The sequence below is a fragment of the Trachemys scripta genome, chromosome 3 (assembly GCF_013100865.1).
Source record: "Trachemys scripta elegans isolate TJP31775 chromosome 3, CAS_Tse_1.0, whole genome shotgun sequence".
NCBI lineage: Eukaryota > Metazoa > Chordata > Testudines > Emydidae > Trachemys > Trachemys scripta.
In genome coordinates, this window is record NC_048300.1 from 93,064,400 (window position 1) to 93,085,946 (window position 21,547).

The 21,547-nt window shown below is 43.2% G+C and overlaps 1 protein-coding gene across 12 annotated transcripts in view; it reads right to left on the minus strand.

Annotated features, from left to right (window-relative positions):
* CCDC170 (coiled-coil domain containing 170) overlaps window positions 1-15,995 on the minus strand; it is a 70,059-nt gene extending 54,064 nt beyond the window's left edge. For 2 of the 12 annotated variants that reach the window (XM_034765405.1, XM_034765406.1), the window contains exons 1-5: window positions 15,568-15,852; window positions 11,940-12,016; window positions 8,869-8,896; window positions 3,275-3,406; window positions 108-364 (exon numbers count right to left, since the gene is read on the minus strand). In XM_034765405.1, the coding sequence (XP_034621296.1) occupies window positions 108-364; window positions 3,275-3,406; window positions 8,869-8,896; window positions 11,940-12,016; window positions 15,568-15,705 (632 nt within the window). In that variant the 5' untranslated portion in view covers window positions 15,706-15,852. The other 10 variants (XR_004645093.1, XM_034765402.1, XM_034765396.1 and 7 more) reach the window with 10 other exon arrangements.
* Between the last annotated feature and the right edge of the window lie 5,552 nt (window positions 15,996-21,547).

Below are 21,547 nucleotides of genomic sequence, written 5' to 3' on the forward strand. Positions count from 1 at the left end.
TGTTTCTGCACTGAAATTTAACTACAAAGGTAGTTTTCTACGTTGGCAACTACAGTACAGTGACATCTCAACCCAAAATTATATCACAGCTTGATTGAATCTCTTACTTCAGTTTGGCTTCTTGGTTATGGATCTTCTCCTTCAACTCCCAATTCTCCTGGAGCAAAACATGTGCTGTTAGGTCTGTCTGTTTTTTGGAAGTGGCAAGCACACCTGATTCCTCCTCCATCTCCTGAACTCGATTTTGCAAAGAGAGGAGTAGAGAGGATTGTCTAGCATTGTTTTCCTTGTAGCTTTCCACTTCAGCCTTCAGCTCTTGCAATGAGACTTCTTTAGAGACCATTTTGGATCTGAGATCTAGAAGCTATAGACAGAGGAGAGGAAGAGAGAAAAAAACAAATAATTGTAAGAAAAATTCAATATAGACTACGTATTTGAACTGTCTTAAATTATTATTTAATTTAATTATTATTAAATTGTTTATTTTTTTTAAAATCTGGCAGGAAATACCTTTTGGAATCAAAGTATCTTATTCTTCTACTCTATTACCAACGGATTCAGTGGGGGGGAAAAAAGTGACAATAGCTACCATTTTTTCAATACTCACAGAAAGCAGTATGTAAACTCCAGCTTCAGTATGAAGTAAACAAAAATAGCCACATCGCTTTCAGTGCCATTCGAAACAATAGCAAAAATATGTATTAGCCGAATAAAATGGGCAAAGTTAGTCAGAAGAAAAATGTTATTTTTAAATATCTATAAAGGTATTTAAAAAAACATAGCAGAAACAAGAAGAACCACTGTTTTTTAAATTATTTTAAATGGAGTTTTATATTAGGTTGAAACAACATTAAGGTTTGTAAAAATCACACATACAAAAGTTAGGAAATACCAGAATTAAGGTTTCCTGTGAAACCTTAATGATACAGTCTTTAATTGTGATCACATATTTTTTCACAAGATCTCTTCCTCCCTGTTCTCAGTTCTGGTGTCTGATGCCACAGTGGCCTCTCGCTAATGGAAAGAGTAATTGCAAGAAAAGTCCTGCTCAGTCCTGGGCTGGAGCGTACTCACGAAGCTCTATGGCAGGGGTAATCAATAGGCAGACCACAGGCCAAATCCGGACTGCCAGAAGCTTTTGAACAGACCCCCAAATCTTTTTATTTACTTATCATCATACTTTTTAAAAAAAATATTTCCTCCAGAGTCTGGACCTTGACTATACCTTGACCAAGGAATTTGGACCTTGACAAAAAATAATTGACTACCCCTGCTCTATGGGAATGAAGCATGCTCACTGTGGCTGTGGCTCTAAAGAGCTGCAGAATGTTCAGTGAAGACAGAATGTTTGGAGAATTTTGCTAACACAGCACGTGCAGACAGTGATTTTCAGAGGCTTATAATTCAGTCAAGTAGATTAGGTAGATATCCATAGGAACAGCAAAAGGCACCTCTCTGATCCCCTTGTGGCACCCCTTGCCTAATTTCAAGTCCCTGTTCCAAAGTATGAAAGTGCTAGAGCTTCTCAACAAACAGTTCGAACTTTTTTTAAAAAAAACACTGGCAAAATAATGTATATTCCCTAGCCTAGTTCTCAGAAAGAGTTGATCCACTTTTGCTGAAAATTTCCCAGCAACATTCAGCCTGAGGCAGACCTGGCATGTAAAATTTCAGCCTAAATGGTCAAAGTTATAAACAACTAAAAACAGGGATTTACAATAGAAAGTGCTAAGCAACACTTAAGTGTTGTTTCCAGCTCCATTATAATGAAAAATATGCAATATGTGGCAGTTAGCTCTTACCACATGAAAACTAAAACTAAGATTAACAAGCTATGTGAGTGCTCTTTTAATGCAAGAAGGATGGATTTGTGATTAAGGCACTGGACTGAAACTCAGGAGATCAGAGTTTAATTTCTGGCTTTGCCAAAGATATCCTGCGTGACCACAGACAAGATACCTAATCTCTCTGTGCTTTAATTCCCCATGTAGACATGGGATAACAACACTTCCTTTTTCTCTCTTGTCAATTTAGACTGTATGCCATTCAGCGTCCCTTATTATGAGTCTGTACAGCACTAAGCACAAGGGGGCTCTGAATTCAGCTGGGACATGTAGATGTTACAAACAACAACATGAATTTAACAAGAATTTGAGTATTTTGGATGAAAGTGAAGCTGGCTTTCTTTACTCCCTTTCTGCCTTTTCCAAAAACAGCAGTGAAAAAAATTCTATAAAGTGGCCTGTCACCATGACAGTAAGTAAAGAGATTATTAAAGTATTTACTCCCTTCATTCAAGAGTTGGAGTCAAGTAAAGGATCAACAAGAATCTCATCTTCTTTAATTCTTTCTGATGAAATGTAAAGCCAAGTTACTGACCACATACATTAATTAAAGATTGGTAGGCACTTTTTGCAATAATATGAGGATTAACTGGCCAAATTCCAGCTCAGATAATTACATTCTACAGATCTACATTCACCCCTGTTTCACTTGGATATAGTATTAATAATTTATTGTTCTAAACTGTTGCTTATCATTGCTGTGAACTATTTAAGAGTTGCTTGATTTCACAACAAATTTAGTTGTATTTCATTCATGGGCAAAGTGAATTTTGATTTTGATGCACCATACAGGTAGATCCTAAGCATTTTACACAGAGAGAGACGGGGAGAAAGAGAACATGCTCTTGTAACATTTATTAAATGCTTTAGGTGCCACCTGGATGAAGAGTGCTATGAGTATAGGACGCTATCATTCATTTCTATCAGCACAGAAAAACCACCTTTCTGCATGACTGTACTGCACGACTGGATCAACAAAGCTTCATTCAGTAATGGAAATAAAAAATGAGCACGTTAACAAGTGGGAAAATATGAGAGCCCTGGAATCAACATATGTTAAAATCACTCAGATAACCACAGTGTTGAAATATTAACTTCGGTTAGAATTGTGAAATACTGTATTTTACATCCAAACACAATAAGAAAATCATCCTGGTGCCAACTTCAATTAACGAACAAGATAATGGCATAAAGACTGGCAACTGATATAAGCAGAAAAAAAAACTTGTGGCAAATCTGAATAAATGTAATCTGAAAACAAAAACAAAATCCCACTATTAATAAAACAAAGATACATTTTACATTCCCTGTAAGAAGATTTAGAGGATCTACTTTCTATGCAATGTGTGCATAGCTCACATTAACAGAAAAAGAACTTTTAGGGGGTTCTTTTGTGGGGAAGGGAGGGAGGATGATTCTTTAAGACTTACCTCTGACTGGGCACATTCATACTTTACCAGAAGTGCTGCAAGTTCACTACGGGCAGTTTCAGCCACAGCCCGATAGTGATTTGTCTGTTCTCGAGTGACAGGTATATCCAGAAGAATGTGATCATAAGCTCCCTGGGAAGACATCACAGTCAAGGCAAAATGAGAACCATCAGACACCATGTTTCTGAACAACTTTTCTTCAGATTTATTCTGTCATTCAGTACCTCAAAGAAAACACACTGAAAATGCTGTGCACTAACATTGGGTGCCATACCTACCAATGGTGTAAACAGATATAATTGTACTCAAATCAGTGGAGTCCCTCTACTCACATTGATGGTGAATTTGGCCCTCAGTGTGTTAAATTGTTAAAATTCTAGAGTACAGCAGCGAAGTTACTTATGTAGTTATTACATGATTAAACATTAAAGACAAAGAAAGCTTTACAGACTGTCCTTGGCCAGTGGGAGGTTGTGTCCCCCTACTATTTCAGTATTTAAACTCCGTTCCCGCACTGCACACTGATTTATAGTTTTGCAGAAAATAAAATATCTATGGTGAGTGGGGGTGGAGGTGGGGGGAGTAGTCTGAGGGATTAAAAAGCATCAAAACACAATACATAGCCATGTAACTATTCAGCTCCCAACACCACCCTGTTTCCTCTTAGCTTTTAGACTTTTCCCACTCCCCAGCAGACCATATCTGACATTTTGACAATGTATAGAAGTGTTCAGCTTTTGGATGCTCTAATCTGGATGATCTGAATCCTGAGTTTTGTTTTCATTCTCTGAGTCCAAGAGCACCTTGCAGCACTTATCACAGGAATCCCAATTAGCTTAAGTAAAACCAGTCCATTTAATTTAGAAAAGAGAGAAATCAAAGCCATGCCTTCCAATTTAGGTCTACTCCAGGGTCCGGGCAACAGCCCCATTAGATAGGACATATTTTGTAGTTACTGTAGATTGAAACAATATTAAATCTGACATTCTTAGAGCAGAACTGTGTTTAGTACATGCAGGGAATGCAAAGGCATAGGGAGAGGGCACACAAAAAAAAACCCCTCTCTGTACCTCCACCAACTCCCATGCAGAAATGAAACACAACTGTGGTCCTTGCACTATTACAAAAGAAAGATATACTCCCATCCAGCAATGCTGTTAGAGCTAGAAATCCCAGAGGGGACAGAGATAGGACACAATCCACACTGCACACTGGCCTGCAGAGCTGGTCTCACTCTGGAAAGGACACACTCCCTCCTCCTCAAGGGTTTCTCAGGGCTTGTCTACCCACAGAGTCATTCCTGATTAACTCCACATGTGGACACTTTTATTCCACAATGAGAATGTCCATGCATATTGTTCTTCAAGAATAGTTATTCCAGAATAACTATGTCTGAAGAACTCCACCTGCAGACAAGTCCTCGTGTCTATACCGCTAGGAGCTCCCATTGAGCAGTGCACCACACCAAACCCACTGCATGCCAAATTGCACCCTTGAATTTTGTGTCCATATGTTTCTCTCCTAACTTGAAAGAGTGATGAGTAAATGAAAAAGGGAGTTCACAATAGAAACCCATAGGCAACCTTACAGCTGGCACTGGCAATTCAGCTATAATAGAGAAAATACATGCAGCAGTGAATATTATCCCTCCTACTTCTGAGAGTCATTATTTTGGGGGTAACAGTTAATTTCATATTTAAGGGGAAAAGGATGAAACATTTCTGTGGCAGGTTGTTTTAAAAAAACTTTGGAGTCGATGAGAGTTGAGGAATGTTAGCAGCCCTAGGGGTGACAGAGTAGTGAGTAGAATGCAGGCAAAAGTATTTAGGTACACATGAGGCGGCCAAAAGTTAAAGATAAATGTGATTTATTACATGGCTCTGGAATTTATCACGACTGTCATCACCACATGGATGCACACATGTTCTTCTCCTATGCATATTTTAATTAGTAGTTTAGAAAAACATCAGCCTGCTGAGGATTAGTATCTTGGGAAAAGTCACAAAATAAATTATCTAGATGAAATAATGCCACATTTGTTCATTGGTCAAATGTCAGTCTTTTAACACACGTCAGTCTTTTAACACACAAAGGACTTGTTCTTGTCACAACTGCCTGGCACAGTTTTGGGGAAACTATAAAAAGCACAGGTCTAATAAACAACACTGTATCTTTCCAATGACAACATAAAGGATTGTCATTGCTTTGATGTTGTAGTGAATACAAAGAAGCAAAACACCCTGCTAATGTACTTAGTAACTACTTTTGTTTGCTGATCAAAGCAGGTACACAAGCGAAAACTACATACTCTAGTGTTGAAAGAGTAAATACTGACATTATAGCTTATAATCAGGGCTTCTGTGTTGGTTTTTTTTAGTTTATTAATTTCATTTTGGGGGGTTACTTTTTGCAATTTTCGTTTGATGTAATGTCCAAAAATTGGGTGTTTTCTGTATATACTAGAATGAGTAATGTATATTATTTTACATTACTCATTACAGTAGCTCTGTCATGAGTAATCTCTTTGTAATGTTCCCTAAAGCCCTTTAACGTACTGGTTCAAAGAGCACTAAGTTAAAGCACAAGAGGAAACCTTTAATGCATGCCAGCAGGGCTACCCAGCAACACACTGGTGTGCATTAGAAATCACACCTCCATAGGGCAGTGGTTTTCCCAGAATCCTGTACTTACTACCATACTATGCCTGCTACTTATTACAATCACTTATCTGCTACCATCCTCTCTCCTGTTTTACTCCATGGGTTGTCTAACATCATGTGTTCAGATTTTTAAGACAGGGCTTTTATTTTTGTTCTATATGCATACAACAGTCAGTATAACAGATCCCCAGTCCACGACTTGGGCTTCTAGGCACTGCCACAATACCAGCAAATGAAATAGTAATATCACCATCTCTTCGGGCTGAATTTCATATTACTGTGAATTTCTCTTCTCTCCTCTAAACAAACATAAAATGAATAACTGTAACCACCATTTCTTATTCTCTAACATCATTACATAGGAGTCTCATCAAACTGATGAATACAGCACAAAATAAGAGTATTGTTCTAGAAGAAGATCCCTGATCCTCAGCAATACAAAAATGCCTTACTGCCTGAGGATCTAAAACCTACACTGTTCATCTAGGGACAGATTGACAAAGATATTTAGGTGGCTAGAGATGCAGACAGACACCTGAGGGATTTACAATAGTCCCTCAGTATGTTCCGCACCTAACTCAAATTCAAGTTAATGGGAGTTAGCGCCTAACTCAGGCACTTTTGAAAATCCCTCTAAGTATCTATCTGCATCTTTAGCCACCTAAATACTTTTCTCAATCTGCCCCTAATGATCATTGGGGCACCAGAGATTGGAAAAGTTGGAACTGTTATATTATTGTCCATGTGAATTTTCTATATATATTCATGTGGGTTTTGGGGGATGAATATGTATATTTGTGTACACATTAAGTAAACACATTAATTTCTACATTTTGCTACTTAGTATGCACAAACCTGACTACTGATCCATACCAGTGCCAAGCAGTTAGCTAATCATGAGTGACTGAGAGATTTTAAAGTATATTAAGCAGATTTGGCACTCCCTCAAACAAGAACAGAAAAGCTCACTTGCATAATGCCTCATCTCTACCATTCATTCTGTTCGCCACAGGCTGGTGCAAACAAAATGAAATAAATTAAATAACATTTTTAAATAATAACTACAAGTGAGTTTTATCAACAGTCACTCATCCAAGACCTGCATGGTATAACTGAGTTAAGAAGTGTCTCCAACGCAGATTAATAAAATTCAAGTAATTAAAGCTAAATGAAAAAATGGCATGGCAACACCCCTAGCACCGATCCCCCGGCCGGAGCGCCGGGAGGAGCACAGCAAAATCCCCGGCCCTGATCCCCTGACTGGAGCCCCGGGAGTAGCACAGTGAAACCCCCGGCCCCGATCCATGGGACAGAGCGGCAGGTGGAGTGTGATGAAACCCCCGGCCCCGCTCCCCCAGCCAGAGCGCCGTGAGGAGCGCGGCGAAACCCCCGGCCCCGCTCCCCCGGGGGATCAGAGCCGGGGGTTTCGCCGCGCAGCGCCTGCCGCTCTGGCCGGGGAATCGGAGCAGGGGGTTTAGCCGGGCTCCGCTCATCGCTTCGCCCGGGGCAGCAGAGCCGGGAGTGTTGCTACGCTTGTCCCGGGACTCCGGTCGGGGGATTGGGGCCATGGGTTTCGCCATGCGGCGCCCGCCGCTCCGGCCGGGGAATCGGGACCAGGAGTTTCGCCACATTCCGCCCACCACTCCAGTTGGGGAATTGGGACCGGGGGTTTGCCATGCTCCTCCCGACGCTCCGGCCGCAGGATCGGGGCCGGGGGTTTCTCCGCGCTCTTCCCGGCGCGCCAGCCGGGGGAGCGGGGCCCGGCTCTCTGGCTGGAGGAGCAGGGCCAGGGGTTTCACCGCCGAAATGCCGCGGAAGACCTGTAGTGAGTCAAGGACCCGCCGCCAAGTGAGTAAAAATTAAAAAGGTGCCTAAGTTAGGCGCTCTTCTAGGCGTGGGCGCGGGGTCTGATTCTAAATCCCCAAACCAGCTACAGCCAAAGGGGTAAGGGCTAAAGTCAGCGCCTTCCAACCTCACCTTCCCACCAGTTCCAGGGGAACAAGCCCATTATACTGGTCCCAGAAACCTCTCCTACAACTCCTTTACATTGGCAGCAGCAGCTGCCAGGTGAAGTCTTCACATATCATCATTCACTCAACCCTGTAACTTGGACTCTTGATTTATATTTATTTCATTTGCTATAATACCTTTCATTGCTGTCCCCTTTCATCCCAAGTGCAAGCAGGTGGACACCCCCACACAACACAACACACATTGTGCCCGAAACAGAATCTCCACTCTTGTAGTCTAAACATACCCCTTTTCCTGGGGTTTTTGGCTTTAGTGGCCGATCACACAACAAGAAAAATGCAAACCTCAGCCTATGGGTGTTCCTATGGTTTCCCTGTAGAGACCTATCTGACCTAGGCCCCAGTTTCCTGTTACAAAGAGCCACTCTCATCTTCCTTATATAAAGGGTTGAGTCGGCAAGCTGCACCTGCCACAGTGAGTCAGCAGAACTTCAGTAATTTTATGCACAGCTCCACCACCTCCTAAAGAAGGTGGATCACCAGAAGAATCATGCCACCTTGTTACACTCCCCTGCCTTTTGATATCACTGCAATACTTTAGCTGCCCACCATCACTCTCTTCCCATTACGTTTTTACCATCTTTCTTTCTTTAATTCACACAACCCCTTCCCCACCATTCTTCACTATCATTTTAACCCCAACAACTGCCCTCCCAAAATCCCTAATACTAGTGAAACAAATATATAAAGAAATATACATCAAAACAATAAAAACCCTCCATAAGCCAAGTGTCAACCATCATCCTAATTGACCAGCTGGTACACTGCATCCCTTTCCCCAACACTTTGTCTGTTTCGACCCTGCATGCTATTCAGAACAGGGATGGCATCTTCCGCTGAATTTGAAAAGCAACTAGCACATTTCGATTGCTAGTACAACAGAAATAAAAAATGACTCACTAACCTTTTGTGCCTCTGTTCTTCCTTTGTTTCTAAAAAAACAAATGGGAGAAAAAGAATTGAAAAAAATGCTTGATATCAAAATATAGCATATCTGAGAAGTCTCACAGATCTGTTCTACTGACCTATTTCCTGTTGTTCCATCAACAAAATAAGGGCATAATAGCAGGAGACAGCAGGTGTAGGGAGAGCTTCTGTAGCAGCCCATCAAAGGCCCCAGCCACCAGAAGCCCTCTGATAACAGCCAGAGCAGCCTTCAGACGCTTGTCTACCCACTGTCACGATAGACTTCTTCACATGGCCTATGATCTCTGCTCCAGTTACATGACCAACTTTTGTCCAGTCACCTCCTCTACCTTTACCCCCGCCGATCTTTACTCTTTCCTTCCTCTTCTCGCCTCATCAATTTCACCCCTCTTCTTTTTACCTAATTTCCCATTTAAACCCTCAGGCACAAATAAAAACAAAACAAAAAATAAAATCCAAGCAATAAACATGACACGGGTCAACCTTAACCATAAGCTGTTATTTGTATGTTGCATCCCTTTTCACCACCATTTAACAGTCTTTAGTCTTTTTAGATTGCAAGTTCTTGGGGAACTGCGTCTGCCTATATATTTGTACAATGCCTAGTACACTAGGGCTCAAGACTGATTGGAACCATTGGGTCTTAGCACAATTAAATGAACAAATAAAAAGAAAGGGGAAAAGCTGACTAGTATTGCTAAACCCAAAGCTTCATCTTCTATGTCATACCAGATTCTTATTTAACAAAATAAAGAAGAGTTGTGCTGACAGTGTTTCTATTTTTAATTACATTAATATTCATGGACACACGTGTGCATTAAAAAGGGGCTCATTCTGAACAGTTAGCTCAATAGGAGGGATGAGATTCTGCGCTGCACCTCTGATGGGATGTCTGCACTGCAAAAAAAAAAAAATGGTGTGTTCTTAACTTGGGTTATCTACCCTGTATTAACTAACATAGATTAAAATAGCAGACAAGATGTGGTAATTTGGCTTTTAACTCGAGTTGGCCTGTAAGACAGCCAGGGGGTGAACTTGAGCTCTTAACTCAAGTTAAAAGCTAAATTGCCATGTCTTCACTGATATTTTAACCAGAGATAGACTAGGTCTATACTACCTGCCTGAATCGGCGGGTAGAAATCGACCTCTCGGGGATCGATTTATCGCGTCCCGTCGGGACGCGACAATCAATCCCCGAATCGGCGCTCTTACTCCACCAGCGGAGGTGGTAGTAAGCGCCGCCGACAGAAAGCCGCAGAAGTTGATTTTGCCGCCGTCCTCACAACGGGGTAAGTCGGCTGCGATACGTCGAATTCAGCTACGCTATTCACGTAGCTGAATTTGCGTATCTTAAATCGACTCCCCCTTGTAGTGTAGATGTACCCCTAGTTAATGTGGATTAGCTGAGTTAAAGAACACATCTTTTTTGCAGTGTAGACATACTGTAAGAGAGAAAGTACAGAACTAGCAAGCCTCGGGGGGTGGAGGTTAATGTGGCTTTAAGCTATTCTTGCACCGTCTTGATTCTAGACAGCTTTGGGAAAAGGGTCTGTTGAAATCATGGCAGCCTGTCCCTGACAGCCTATGTGTGACAGTGCTTCCCTTCCCCCTTCCTCCCCTCGCCCCCCCCCCACACACACTGGGGCTTGCAAGGGTACCCAGAGGACAGCTTATGGCTGTCTTCCCTAATTCCACTAGCTGTGCCAGAATTCTCCCAGAGTCGAATCCACACCTTTTAGAGCCCTTTCACACAACTTTGATCATTTTACCTGGCGTAAAGGGCCCAGAAATGTTTGATATTAAAGCAAAATAATAATACACCTAGACCAACAGTTCTCAAACTTTAAAATCTAGCATATGAAATCTAAAACTCAAAAGTACTTAGTGTAACACCCTCATAATATTAATCAGTGTAGTTATAATGGATTCTACTCTGATAAACCAATCCATGTATCACCCAACTGCAGCTGGTATGTCATCTGTGGTTACATATACTGCCTTTTGAGAAATCCTGACCTTGACAATTTCTGCACTGCTGAATGTACCTCTTTTGTTATGGTGGAGGAGGAAGGAATTCTAAGGTGGGTGAGGCAATATCTTTCAAGCTTGTCTCTCTCACCAACAAAAGTTAGTCAAATAAAAGATTATTACCTCACTCACCTTGTCTTTCTAATATCCTGGGACTAGCACAGCTACAACTCCTCTTACACAGTCAATTCCATAGACTGATTTGACAACCCCAGGCATTCAAAAATCATGAGCCTCACAAAATTATAAAATATTTTTCCAAAAATCTCATGATTTTAAACCAATACATTTGGGGTTATTTCATCTCCTGATTTCCAAGCCTTTAGGGTGTGGGGAGGGGTTCCCATTTTGAAACTTTTCTCTGCGACCATGAAGTCTAGAAATTTATCTTATAAAAATAAAGCTGAGATTTTCATATAACCACTTGACTCCAAAAGTTAAGGTTCTATGAAAAAAAAAAAAAAAAAACACAAATAGCGTAAGACTAGTGATAAAATTGCAAGAATTGGCAATATGCCAGATGCTGTGTGCATTAATATTTTCTCCTATTTATTTTACAATTATTGCATTTCAGTTTTATCCTCTTTATTTTCATATTATGGAAAAGGTTGCAAACAATGTCTGATCACTTTTCACTATATCCTTCATCATCACAATCAAGTCCACCTACCCAGTTAGTCTTCTCCTTTCCAAACAGACCTAACTTTTGGCTTGTAATTCTTGCCAATCCTCTGATTATTTTTGATGTGCTGCTCTGGACTTTTTCAAACAATACTATATCTTTTCTGAAACAAGCATAACCTAAAAACAATAGTCCAGGTGAATAAAATCAATTACTTCTGGCATTTTCAGTGTTTCTCTTCTGAAGGTAAGTCCTGCCCTATCTGCTGTAGTCATTAAAAGATGTTGTTAGACAGATAAGAAACATTCTCCACTATTGTTTATTTATTAACAAGCCTAATTCAAAGTTGTTTAATATGCTCAAAGAAAGTCACATGACAACCAAAAAGTTATTCTTACCTTCCAACACTACAGATAGCAGTTAAATTCGCTCTCTCTTCCACTTGTCTCTTCATCATGGTGAGTTGATCTTGGACCTAAATGTGATAAATAACTGTTTAGCATGGTTAAGAACAGCAGTTATCTCAAGACAATTATGAAAACATTGGTATTTCAGCTTTTATAACAACTTCTTACATCTTCTGGTAAAGACTTGATTAATTAAGGGATGTAGTAAAAAGAAAACATTGGGGGAATGGGTCCCCCTGCTGCTTTGCTTCAACAGTTTTGTGAAATAAATGCTGTGGAAAAGCTGAAATTTTTATTATTTGTAATTATTTTGAGATCAACACCTCTTATATGCTTTAAAAAACAAAAATGGAAACAGAGTACGGATCTTGCTGCCAGCAGACGAAGGGTAGGAGGAATGAGAAGCAGCAATAGCAAGTGGCTGTGCAGAAAGTCACCGCTTGCTCACATGCAGTTTCATTTGTTTGCTTTGTTTTATCTATTGGTTGGTGGACAACGGTGTAAGACTTTGTAGAAGAAATTAGTATTAATGAGAGATTTGTAAATGGAGGAGAGACCGCAAAGGTGATAGACATTCTAACAGTGCCAATATTCTATTCTAATATCCTCTTTGTCTTATGCCTTCTATGTCTTGCATTTCACTGAACAGATATATGCTTATGAATATATAGTTGGCTTGCTCACAGTATAAATTTTAAGGGTCACAACCTGCATCTCTCTCTACTCCACCAGCTCTGATCAGTTACAATTATTACATATACTTCTGCATACCTGTAGAAGTAATTTTAAGTGTGTTTTTCATTTAGAAGTCACCTAGTTACAGATCATTTTTTATATTTCTTTTTTACTATCAATTCTAAAATATTAAAAACTCATGCTACTAAAAACAGTTTTCTAACAGGTTGAAAGCTGAATTTACTAAAATGGCAACAGACTTCAGAATGTTGAAAAACAAAAATTCTAAGCAGAGCAACAAAACAATTTAGTGCAATACAAAAATCACATCCCACTGTTAACAAAAGTCAGCTGATACTCAGCTATTCACTCTATTAATAGCTGTTTTTCCTCCTGAATAAAGTATTGTTAAAATGATGGACTTTTCTATTAACTACGCTTTTTGCTATTGCTTTAGAAGGCAAGTGGTTTCATTTCCTTCCAAGCAATATCCTTGAGCCTCACCTTTAACTTCACATCAAAGCCATCATACCACAGTTTCAAAGGAATGAGTTAGAAGAAAGATAAAGAAACGCAATGAAGAGCCTTGGATAACACAAGTAAATTCCTAGCACACTGAAGATACTCCCTTCTGCAACATTTAACAAGAAAAAATGTTGTCCTTGAATTTGTAAAGATAAGTTTTAATTATCAGTCAGACTTTATTTAAATTATTGAACCAAATATCTCTACTGCTCTGTAGTACGTGAATCAATGCAGCTGCTAAAATTGACAAAATGATGAGGTGAAACTAAAAACTGAAACAAAAAGGAAACTTGTAGTCGCATTTTGCAGTATTAAAATCAATGTCAGTCATCCTCCACAGAAACAAGCAATTAAATAAAAAGGCTATTTTTCCCCTCCAAGTATCTGAAATGTCTGGAAACTGGCTAATAGATCAATAGGACAGCTTTGAGGCAGTTAGAAATTAGCCATTCTGTCTTGGAAACACTAGACTAGAAATTATTGAACTTGAAGAAACTCTGCCCAAACTTTTCCAAAATTCATGCCCCCTCTCAAACACATTAATTGCAATTAAAACTGCACACCCTATCCCTCTCAGACCCTGGTGTTAATATCAAGGATTAACTTTTTTCCCAAGTTTGTAAATCCTCTGTCACTGGCTTCAGGAGCATCTTCATCTGATATTTATTTATTTATTTATTCATTCCTGATGTGTGTATCAATCTGGAGTCTTCCAATGGGAAAAAAAATGAAATAATTCTTCAAAAGTAAAACTGGAGATAAAACTGAACTGAGTCTAGAAATGCTGGTTTAGCAGTATCTAGAAGCAGGGGTGGATTCAAAAAGAGGCAAATAAATTCTGCATACAAAAATTTGAACTTTGGAACTGTCAAGGATCTGTGGAAAGTCTTTGCAGACCCTCTTATGCTATGGAACACAGTCTGAGAACCACTACATCAGGGAGTCACTAAAACAGGTAGGGTTTCTATCAGCTGTTACATAAGCTGGATTGCATGTTCCTGTCTACAGGTTTGTCTTCACTGCTAAAAAGGGTGTGTTTTGCCACATGATAATTAATATGCATTAGCAACCCCACTGTAAAATCCCAGTGGAGAGAGGCATTGTAGTTTTACCATGAGATAAACTAGGCAAGGTCAATCATCTGCAAGGAGTATGGTGTTAGTAGTGTGTACAGAAAATCTTCAATCTCTCTCACCTCCTTCCTGTAGGAAACCATCTAGATATGCATTTGTTGTTACACCTCTTAAACCCACAGATCTTCCAGAGGCCAAAAAGCCACTCCTTGAAATTGGTGGCATAGGTGGGAGCACACATCATAAGAGTCAGGATGGAGAACTGTTTTCAGAAATGGCACAGGCAATAAAGGGGTAGCAGGTCTTCAGAATGAGTATACTCATCCTTACTAGAGTAAGGGTTAAAACTTGGGTGTCACAGCAAATATAGAAAAATATTTGAAAGGAACATAAAATTACAATGAAATGCAGGTTGATACCTTTTTTAATTTTTAGAGGGGCGCAGGGTTATATAAAAATTTTAAGTAAATATCATGTGATGAAAGGTGCTGGATTAGTAAAGTATTAGTTAAAATGGGGATGAGGAGGTTGGGATGCGCATTGGGACCCTACAGTGAGGCTGAGGACCAGTATGCAGCAGAGGACCAGTATGCAGCAGAGGACCAGTATGCAGCAGAGGCCAGAGTCAGCCAGGAGTTCTGCTGCTCAGCCCTGGCTTTTGGTTCTGCTCCCCAGCCCATATTTGTGCTTCCACACAATGAGAAGCAGCTGCTTCCTCTAGTGAACCACCTGTGATTCAGACTACATTTACACTATGGTGACTCTACTGGCATAGCTATGCCAGCACAGTCCCGTAGTGGAGGCACAGCTTTTCTGTCACTGTAGGAACACACTACTGGGGCGGGGGGGACACAGCAATTGGGAGCAAACCTGGGGTGCTAGAGTGCACTGATTAGCAGCTGAGCACCTCCGGGTCCCCAGGCACCTCTTGTTCTCTACACTACTGTTACTCTTTAGGAATGTTTCTTCTGACTCACAGTGTGACTCTACAACTGTGTATAAACTCCTCGACCCTGGAACTAGCCAGCCAAGCTCCCGGGAGGGGTGCCAACGGGGTTCTGCTGCGGGCTGGGGCCAGGGACCTAGGCGGGAGTTCCGCTGCTCAGTCCATCCCGCCCCCACACACATAGAGCCTGCCTAGGAAGCGTTCCCATGCCCAGCCTTAGGGCCCCGCAGAGCAGTGAGATCCCGGCGCAGGGCTGCAGGAGGATGCTGAGCGCAGAAAAGAGCAAGGGCCTGGCCCCAGGCAGCGCAGCCTGATAGGAACAGGAGGCGGGGGGACGCTGCGTCCAAGCCCGGCTCTGCCCCGCAGTCAATGCAAAGCGAGCAGGGACGCGGCTCGGTACCTCAGCGGCGGGGGGCGCTGCAGCCGCGGCGCAGGGGGTGAGCAGCAGCGCCGCGTTGCTGGTCACGTCAATGAGCCGGGGGCAGGCGGACCCCGCGCGCGAGCTGCCATCGCTGCTGCTGAGGCTGTTGCTGCTCATGTTCCCCGGGGCTCTGCTCCGGCACGTTCCATTCGAACCTTCCCTGCAGCTCTCTGCTCGCGCCCCCAGCGCAGAACGTTACCCAGGGCGCGGTCGCCATGGCGACGCGTACACTGAGGAGGCAGAGCCTCCGCAGCTGTCGCGAGACGTGTCCAAATCGCGTTACCCTGTCGGCGTGGCCGAGGCGGGGTTCTCCTCGGGCCGCGCCGCCCAAGGCTCACCCGGCTCAGGGGCGGGAGCTGGCCGTGCGCTGGGTTCCGCGATGGGCACCGGGGCAGCAGCTCCGCCACCAGACGCCACCCCCTGCTCTGCGCACCGCAGCCGCCCTAGGGGGTGCAGGAGGCGCTGGTAGCTGAGTGCTCCCGCCCCTGCCCCACCTAGCGCTGCCGCTGCCATAGTGCAGAGCCGGCCTCAGCCGCGCCCCCCTGTGACCGGGAACCAGGTGCACTGAGCCTGTGATGTGAAGCGGGGCGGGCTGGACCAGGGGTTCTCACAACACATTTTTTGGTGGCCGCACTGACCAATTTTCCTAAAATATTTAATTTATTTTAGGAAAAACAAATAAAGATGCACCTATACACATCTAAATCATTGCACTCAATAATAAAAATAATGTTCAGTTATCTCTATAGAAACAGAAGGTGCTTTGCACATTCTTGTCTTTTTTCTTATTGTTTCTTTTGCTTTGTTTGGGTTGCTTTTTTTTAAGACTTGCTAACTAGTAAGTCTGCTGTGAAAAGTGATATTTGTTAATTATTTGTTATTAACAAATACCACTTTTCACAGCAGACTTACTCAGTCCCAGCAAGCCTGGGGAAAATTAAGCACTGGATGGGGAGGTGGTTATGGAAGCAATGGGGCATTAAGGAAGGCAGCAGGGGCCAGGGGTGATTGGAGAGGGTGAGCTTGCAGCCACAGCATATCACCTAACAGCCAGGGAATGGAGCCCAAACCCCTGTGGGTTTGAACCCCAGGGCTGAAGTCCAATCCCCCCACCCCAGGAAGGTGGGGAACACACACTGGCTGTCTGCTCCTCCAGCTTTTCTATCTCCTGAGGCAGCCAGGGCCCAACCACTGCCGGCAGCCCTAGGGAAAGAGCCACTGCTTGGCCCCTCCCCGCCCCATCACCACCCAGGAGGCTGTGGCTCCAAGAAAAGCCCCCTGGTGGCCACATTTGAGAAACACGAGGCTAGACAATCTGATGGTTGCTTTTTTGGCCTCAGGTGCCCTTGATCCATAAACACGGCTTTGTCTCATCTCATTCAAGACCACTGTGTTGCCAACTCCTCTGATTGTACTGGGAGCTGTGCAATGGTGGTGATTCACAAGGCCCAGCTCTTGGATTCAAATGGTCCATGGCCTAAAGAAGAGCTATGTGTAAATGTGAGAGTTCGTCTCTCTTACCAACGGAAGTTGATCCAATGAAAGATATTACCTCACCCACCTTGTCTCTCATGAAAATCCCGGCTTTCATTTAAATACATGAAAAAGGATGTTTATAGCTCAGACAAGACAGACATACCCAGATGCAAGCATTAAACCCCACTCTGACCAATGATCCAAACTGAGCGCTATTCACCGCCACCACTTCTGGTTCCTTGTCATTATCCAAATCATACAATCCTTTGTTTGGGTTTTTTTTGGGTCCCAGGTGGAAAAAGTGAACACCAGTGGCTTATAGTATGGTTGTGTAGTTCATCTGTCTACACTGGAACAGGGAAAATTAGGTTATACTGTGGCAAGAATTGTATTTTATCATGGTTTTGGCTGGCTACGGAACTGACATCAGAGTGCTAGGGCCAGCAATAGCAAAGCTCTATTTTACCAGGAACCATGACAGCTCCTGAGGTTAGCAAGTTAAAACAGTGTGTGGGTAGGAGATTATCCTGATAAAATTAGAGCTGCCCAGAAAATTCAGGATAGATGCCAACAGGTAAGTTAAAATTTAAATAAGATTATGCTTCTGTACAGACATGCTTTCTTCCCTATTGGCAAGTGCATTGTGAAATGTATGGTCCCAATCATTTATCACTTTCATATTGCGGCTATGACTTCAACAACATGGGGAAAAGTTGCCATGCAAGAGTGCCACCCTAGTCTTTTCTTAAAATTAACCCATGAGTTTGGGAGAGCAGTGCTTCAATCACTGTTCAGCTAGCAGGGCTCCTCAGTGAAGTCACCACAAGCTAGTGTCCTGTAGTAGGGCACTATGGAGGTAATGTCAGGAAGGAGAAAAGGTGATTATTCACCTACAACAAGGGTGGGCAAACTACGGTCCAGGGGCTGCATCCGGCCCTTCAGATGTTTTAATCTGGCCATCGAGTCCTGCCGGGGAGTGGGATCCGGGGCTTGCACCATTCCAGCCAGGGAGCGGGGTCGGGGGCTTGCCCTGCTCTGTGCGTGCCATGGCTCTGCATGGCTCCCAGAAGCAGTGGCATATCCCCCCCTCTGGCTCATACGTGCAGAGGCAGCCAAGGGACTCCGCACGTTGCCTCTGCCCCAAGTGCCACCCCCACAGCTCCTATTGGCTGGGAACCATGGCCAATGGGAGCTGCAAGGGCAGCGCCTGCAGACGGGGCAGGACACAAAGATGCCTGGCCATGTCTCTGCGTAGGAGCCAGTGGGGGGGACATGCCGCTGCTTCTGGGAGCTCCTTGAGGTAAATGCCACCCGGAGCCTGCACCCCTGACCCCCTTCCGTGCCCCAACCCTCTGCCCCAGCCCTGATCCCCCTCCCACCCTCAGAACCCCTCAGTCCCAGCCCAGAGCACCCTCCTGCACCTCCAACCCCTCATCCCCAGCCAGAGCCCTCACCCCCCGCATACCAACCCCCAATATTGTGCGCATTCATGGCCTGCCATACAATTTCCATACCCAGATGTGGCCCTCAGGCCAAAAACTCCTCCAACTACATTGCCCCCTACACAACTGATTCTCCGCATTGGAATCCAGCTGGAAACATAGTTCCTGGAGGTAGAAAAAAATACAGGGTCTGTTAGTGGAAGTGGGATAGCCTATGCTCTCCATCTCAATAATGTTGGAATTGAGGAATCTACTTCTGCTTTAAAATGGATCTTTGGTTGTGTGTCAAGGAACCGGACTCCTACAGTGTGGCTCTGTGCAGGCAATACAGTTGGGAACAAGAGTTACTGTAGGTATCTCTTCTTCTGGATAACATGATGCCAGCACTACTGTAGGTAAGTCCTAAGTAGCATCACTAGAGTGCAACTGGGAATACCAAGGCTCTCTCTGCCTGAAGTGTGGAGGGAGGAACACAGAACATCCTCTGGGTACTTTCTTCTTCCCTGTATCCCTTTCTTCTTGGGTGTCTTCCATCCACCTTCTTGTCTTCCAAAAACTCCACTAGGAAATCCAACCTGGTCTTGTCTTTAACCTCTTGCTTTTTCTCTAGCAGGCCATCTGCAAGCCGTACCTCATTATCACCAGTCTCTCTCAATGGCTTTTCATTTCTGTCGAAACATCCTCAGTTTCCTTTGACCCATCTCTGACTTCACACAGCTCCTTTCCAGACCTCTGCCTGTCCAGCTTCCCCACAGCCATACTATTCTCTGGGCACTATGGAGTCCCCAAATCTTTTTTCTTCACCCACTGAATGATTCTTTTCTCATGCTTTCCAATATGGACAGTCGCCTCTGCAGCTCCAACTGTACCTCCCACAGTTTGTGTTCCTGTTTTAGGAACTGCATGAGGACAGCCCGGATCTGCTTGGACTGCTTCTTGCCACTGAAACAGAACCTCTCTCTAGTAGTTTTTGCTCTAGATACACAGACTCAGGTGCACCGCACCCCACTCCCTCTTAAAAGGGCCCATCATCCTGTGACATCTCCCTTTTAAGTTTTAAAGTCAAAGACTACTCCAATTTTACTTCAACCTCTAAAGAAAGTAGGCTCTGATTTGCACGTAATATTACAGGGTATAAACTTGAGGAAGAAGTGCTATAGTTCACCTATTATAGCACAGCTTTAAAGTATTACATCTCTATTTATAGATTCTTGGGAACTGCATTGTTAAACTGCAGGTGGAGCACAAGGAAGTCTTAGCAGGAGTTGTTTGATGTACATTCACCAGACATTACTTTGTCTATACCGGTAGTAGGCTGCTTCCCTTTCCCCATCCCAATACTGTACTGTCATTCTGCCATCAGTTCAGCTCCACCAGTAATACCATCTGTGCTAATACAGACAGACTTCCATGTGGCCACCAGCATTTTAAACACCGTGTCGTCTAGCCCACAGATCTAGTTGATGCAGTGCTAAAAATGTAATGGGCCATCTGCGGGATTGTCTAAACTAAAACTCCTGTCATTGCTACCCTGGGTGGAGCTGAACTGATGGTAACAATGATGGGACATTTTTAGCAAAACAGTCTAGTGTAGACCAGGCCGCATTTCGGGGACAGGGTACGACACAGGAACCCAGTAACAAGTTCCAACTGCATTGAATCTCTCTGAGCCAAATTCTTCTCTCAGTTAAGATGACATAAATCTAGATTAACATATTTGATTTATTACAAAAAAAAAGTAGCATTTTGACTAAAATTATGCTTCTGCACAGATGTACTTTCCTCTACACTGGCAGCTATGCTGTGAAATTTCTGGTCCCTATCCACTTGAAATTGCTGTTGGGGCTCCCATGGCAAGAAAACAGTTTCTGTGCAACTGTGCCTCCACCTACTAATAATTTTTCATAGACTGACAGTGTTCCTAAATTGAAAGAAATAAAAAAATAAATGGAAAGAGCGAGATTTAGAGGGAAAAAAGAAAGAACAGAGGGAAGAAAATACTACAAGTAGGGCCAGTAAAAGACAAATGTACAGTGAATATAAAATAAATACATAGTATTCTATGGCATGGCATTGTGGTCTAATGGTTTGCTCACTAGACTAGAAGCTAAGAATTCTTGAGTTCTATATACCGGCTTAACTACTGTGCAACTTTTGGCATGTCACAGTTTTGACCTAAGTTCTGCTTTGATTATACAGAGGTAAGTGAATTTAAGTCACTGGAATTACTTCAGATTTACCAGTTTAACTGAGAGCAAAATTTTGCTCTCAGTGTCTCACTTTCCCCATGTCTAAAATGTGGCTAATGGTAATTATGAGTCCCATCTAGATTAAGAAATAATCATGTTAGCTAATACAACTTTCAAAAATACATTAGTACTTAGTAGCAATAGTCTAGACAAGGCCATAGGGATGTTTTCATTTGTTAATGTTTGTACAGCACTGTGAGAATGTAAAGTATTATGCAAATACTGAAGATAGATAATTGCAGGGTCTCATGTTTTCAGCGCTTATGAGAGAGATTAATTGTATCAAACCATAGCTTTAAGTGCTACTTTAAAGCGCAATACATACAACTTGTATAATGAATTCAGTCCCTCCTTCCCAGACATCACTGGAGCAGCACCTCAGAAACAAAATTCATTTAAAAGATGTGGTGCTGATAGCCAGGTGACAGGTCACAACCTCAAAGAAGTGTTAAGATAGGGTTACCACATCTATTAAATAAAAAAAGAGGACCCTCCACGGGCCCTGGCGCCGCCCATTTCCCCACCCCCAGCCCCGCCCCAACTCCGCCCATTCCCTGCCCTAACTCCGCCCCCTCCTTCCTCCCACTCCCAGCCACGGGGAAAGGGCTGCCCGAGTGCTACCGGTTTCACGGTTTGCCGGGCAGCCCCCAGACCCTGCGCCCCCAGCCGGTGCTTGCCCAGTGCAGCTGGAGCCCGGGAGGGGAAGCGCCCAGCCGGGGGCGCAGGGTCTGGAGGCTGCCCGGCAAACCGTGAAGCCGGTAGCGCTTGGGCTTCGGGTAGCCCCTATGCCTC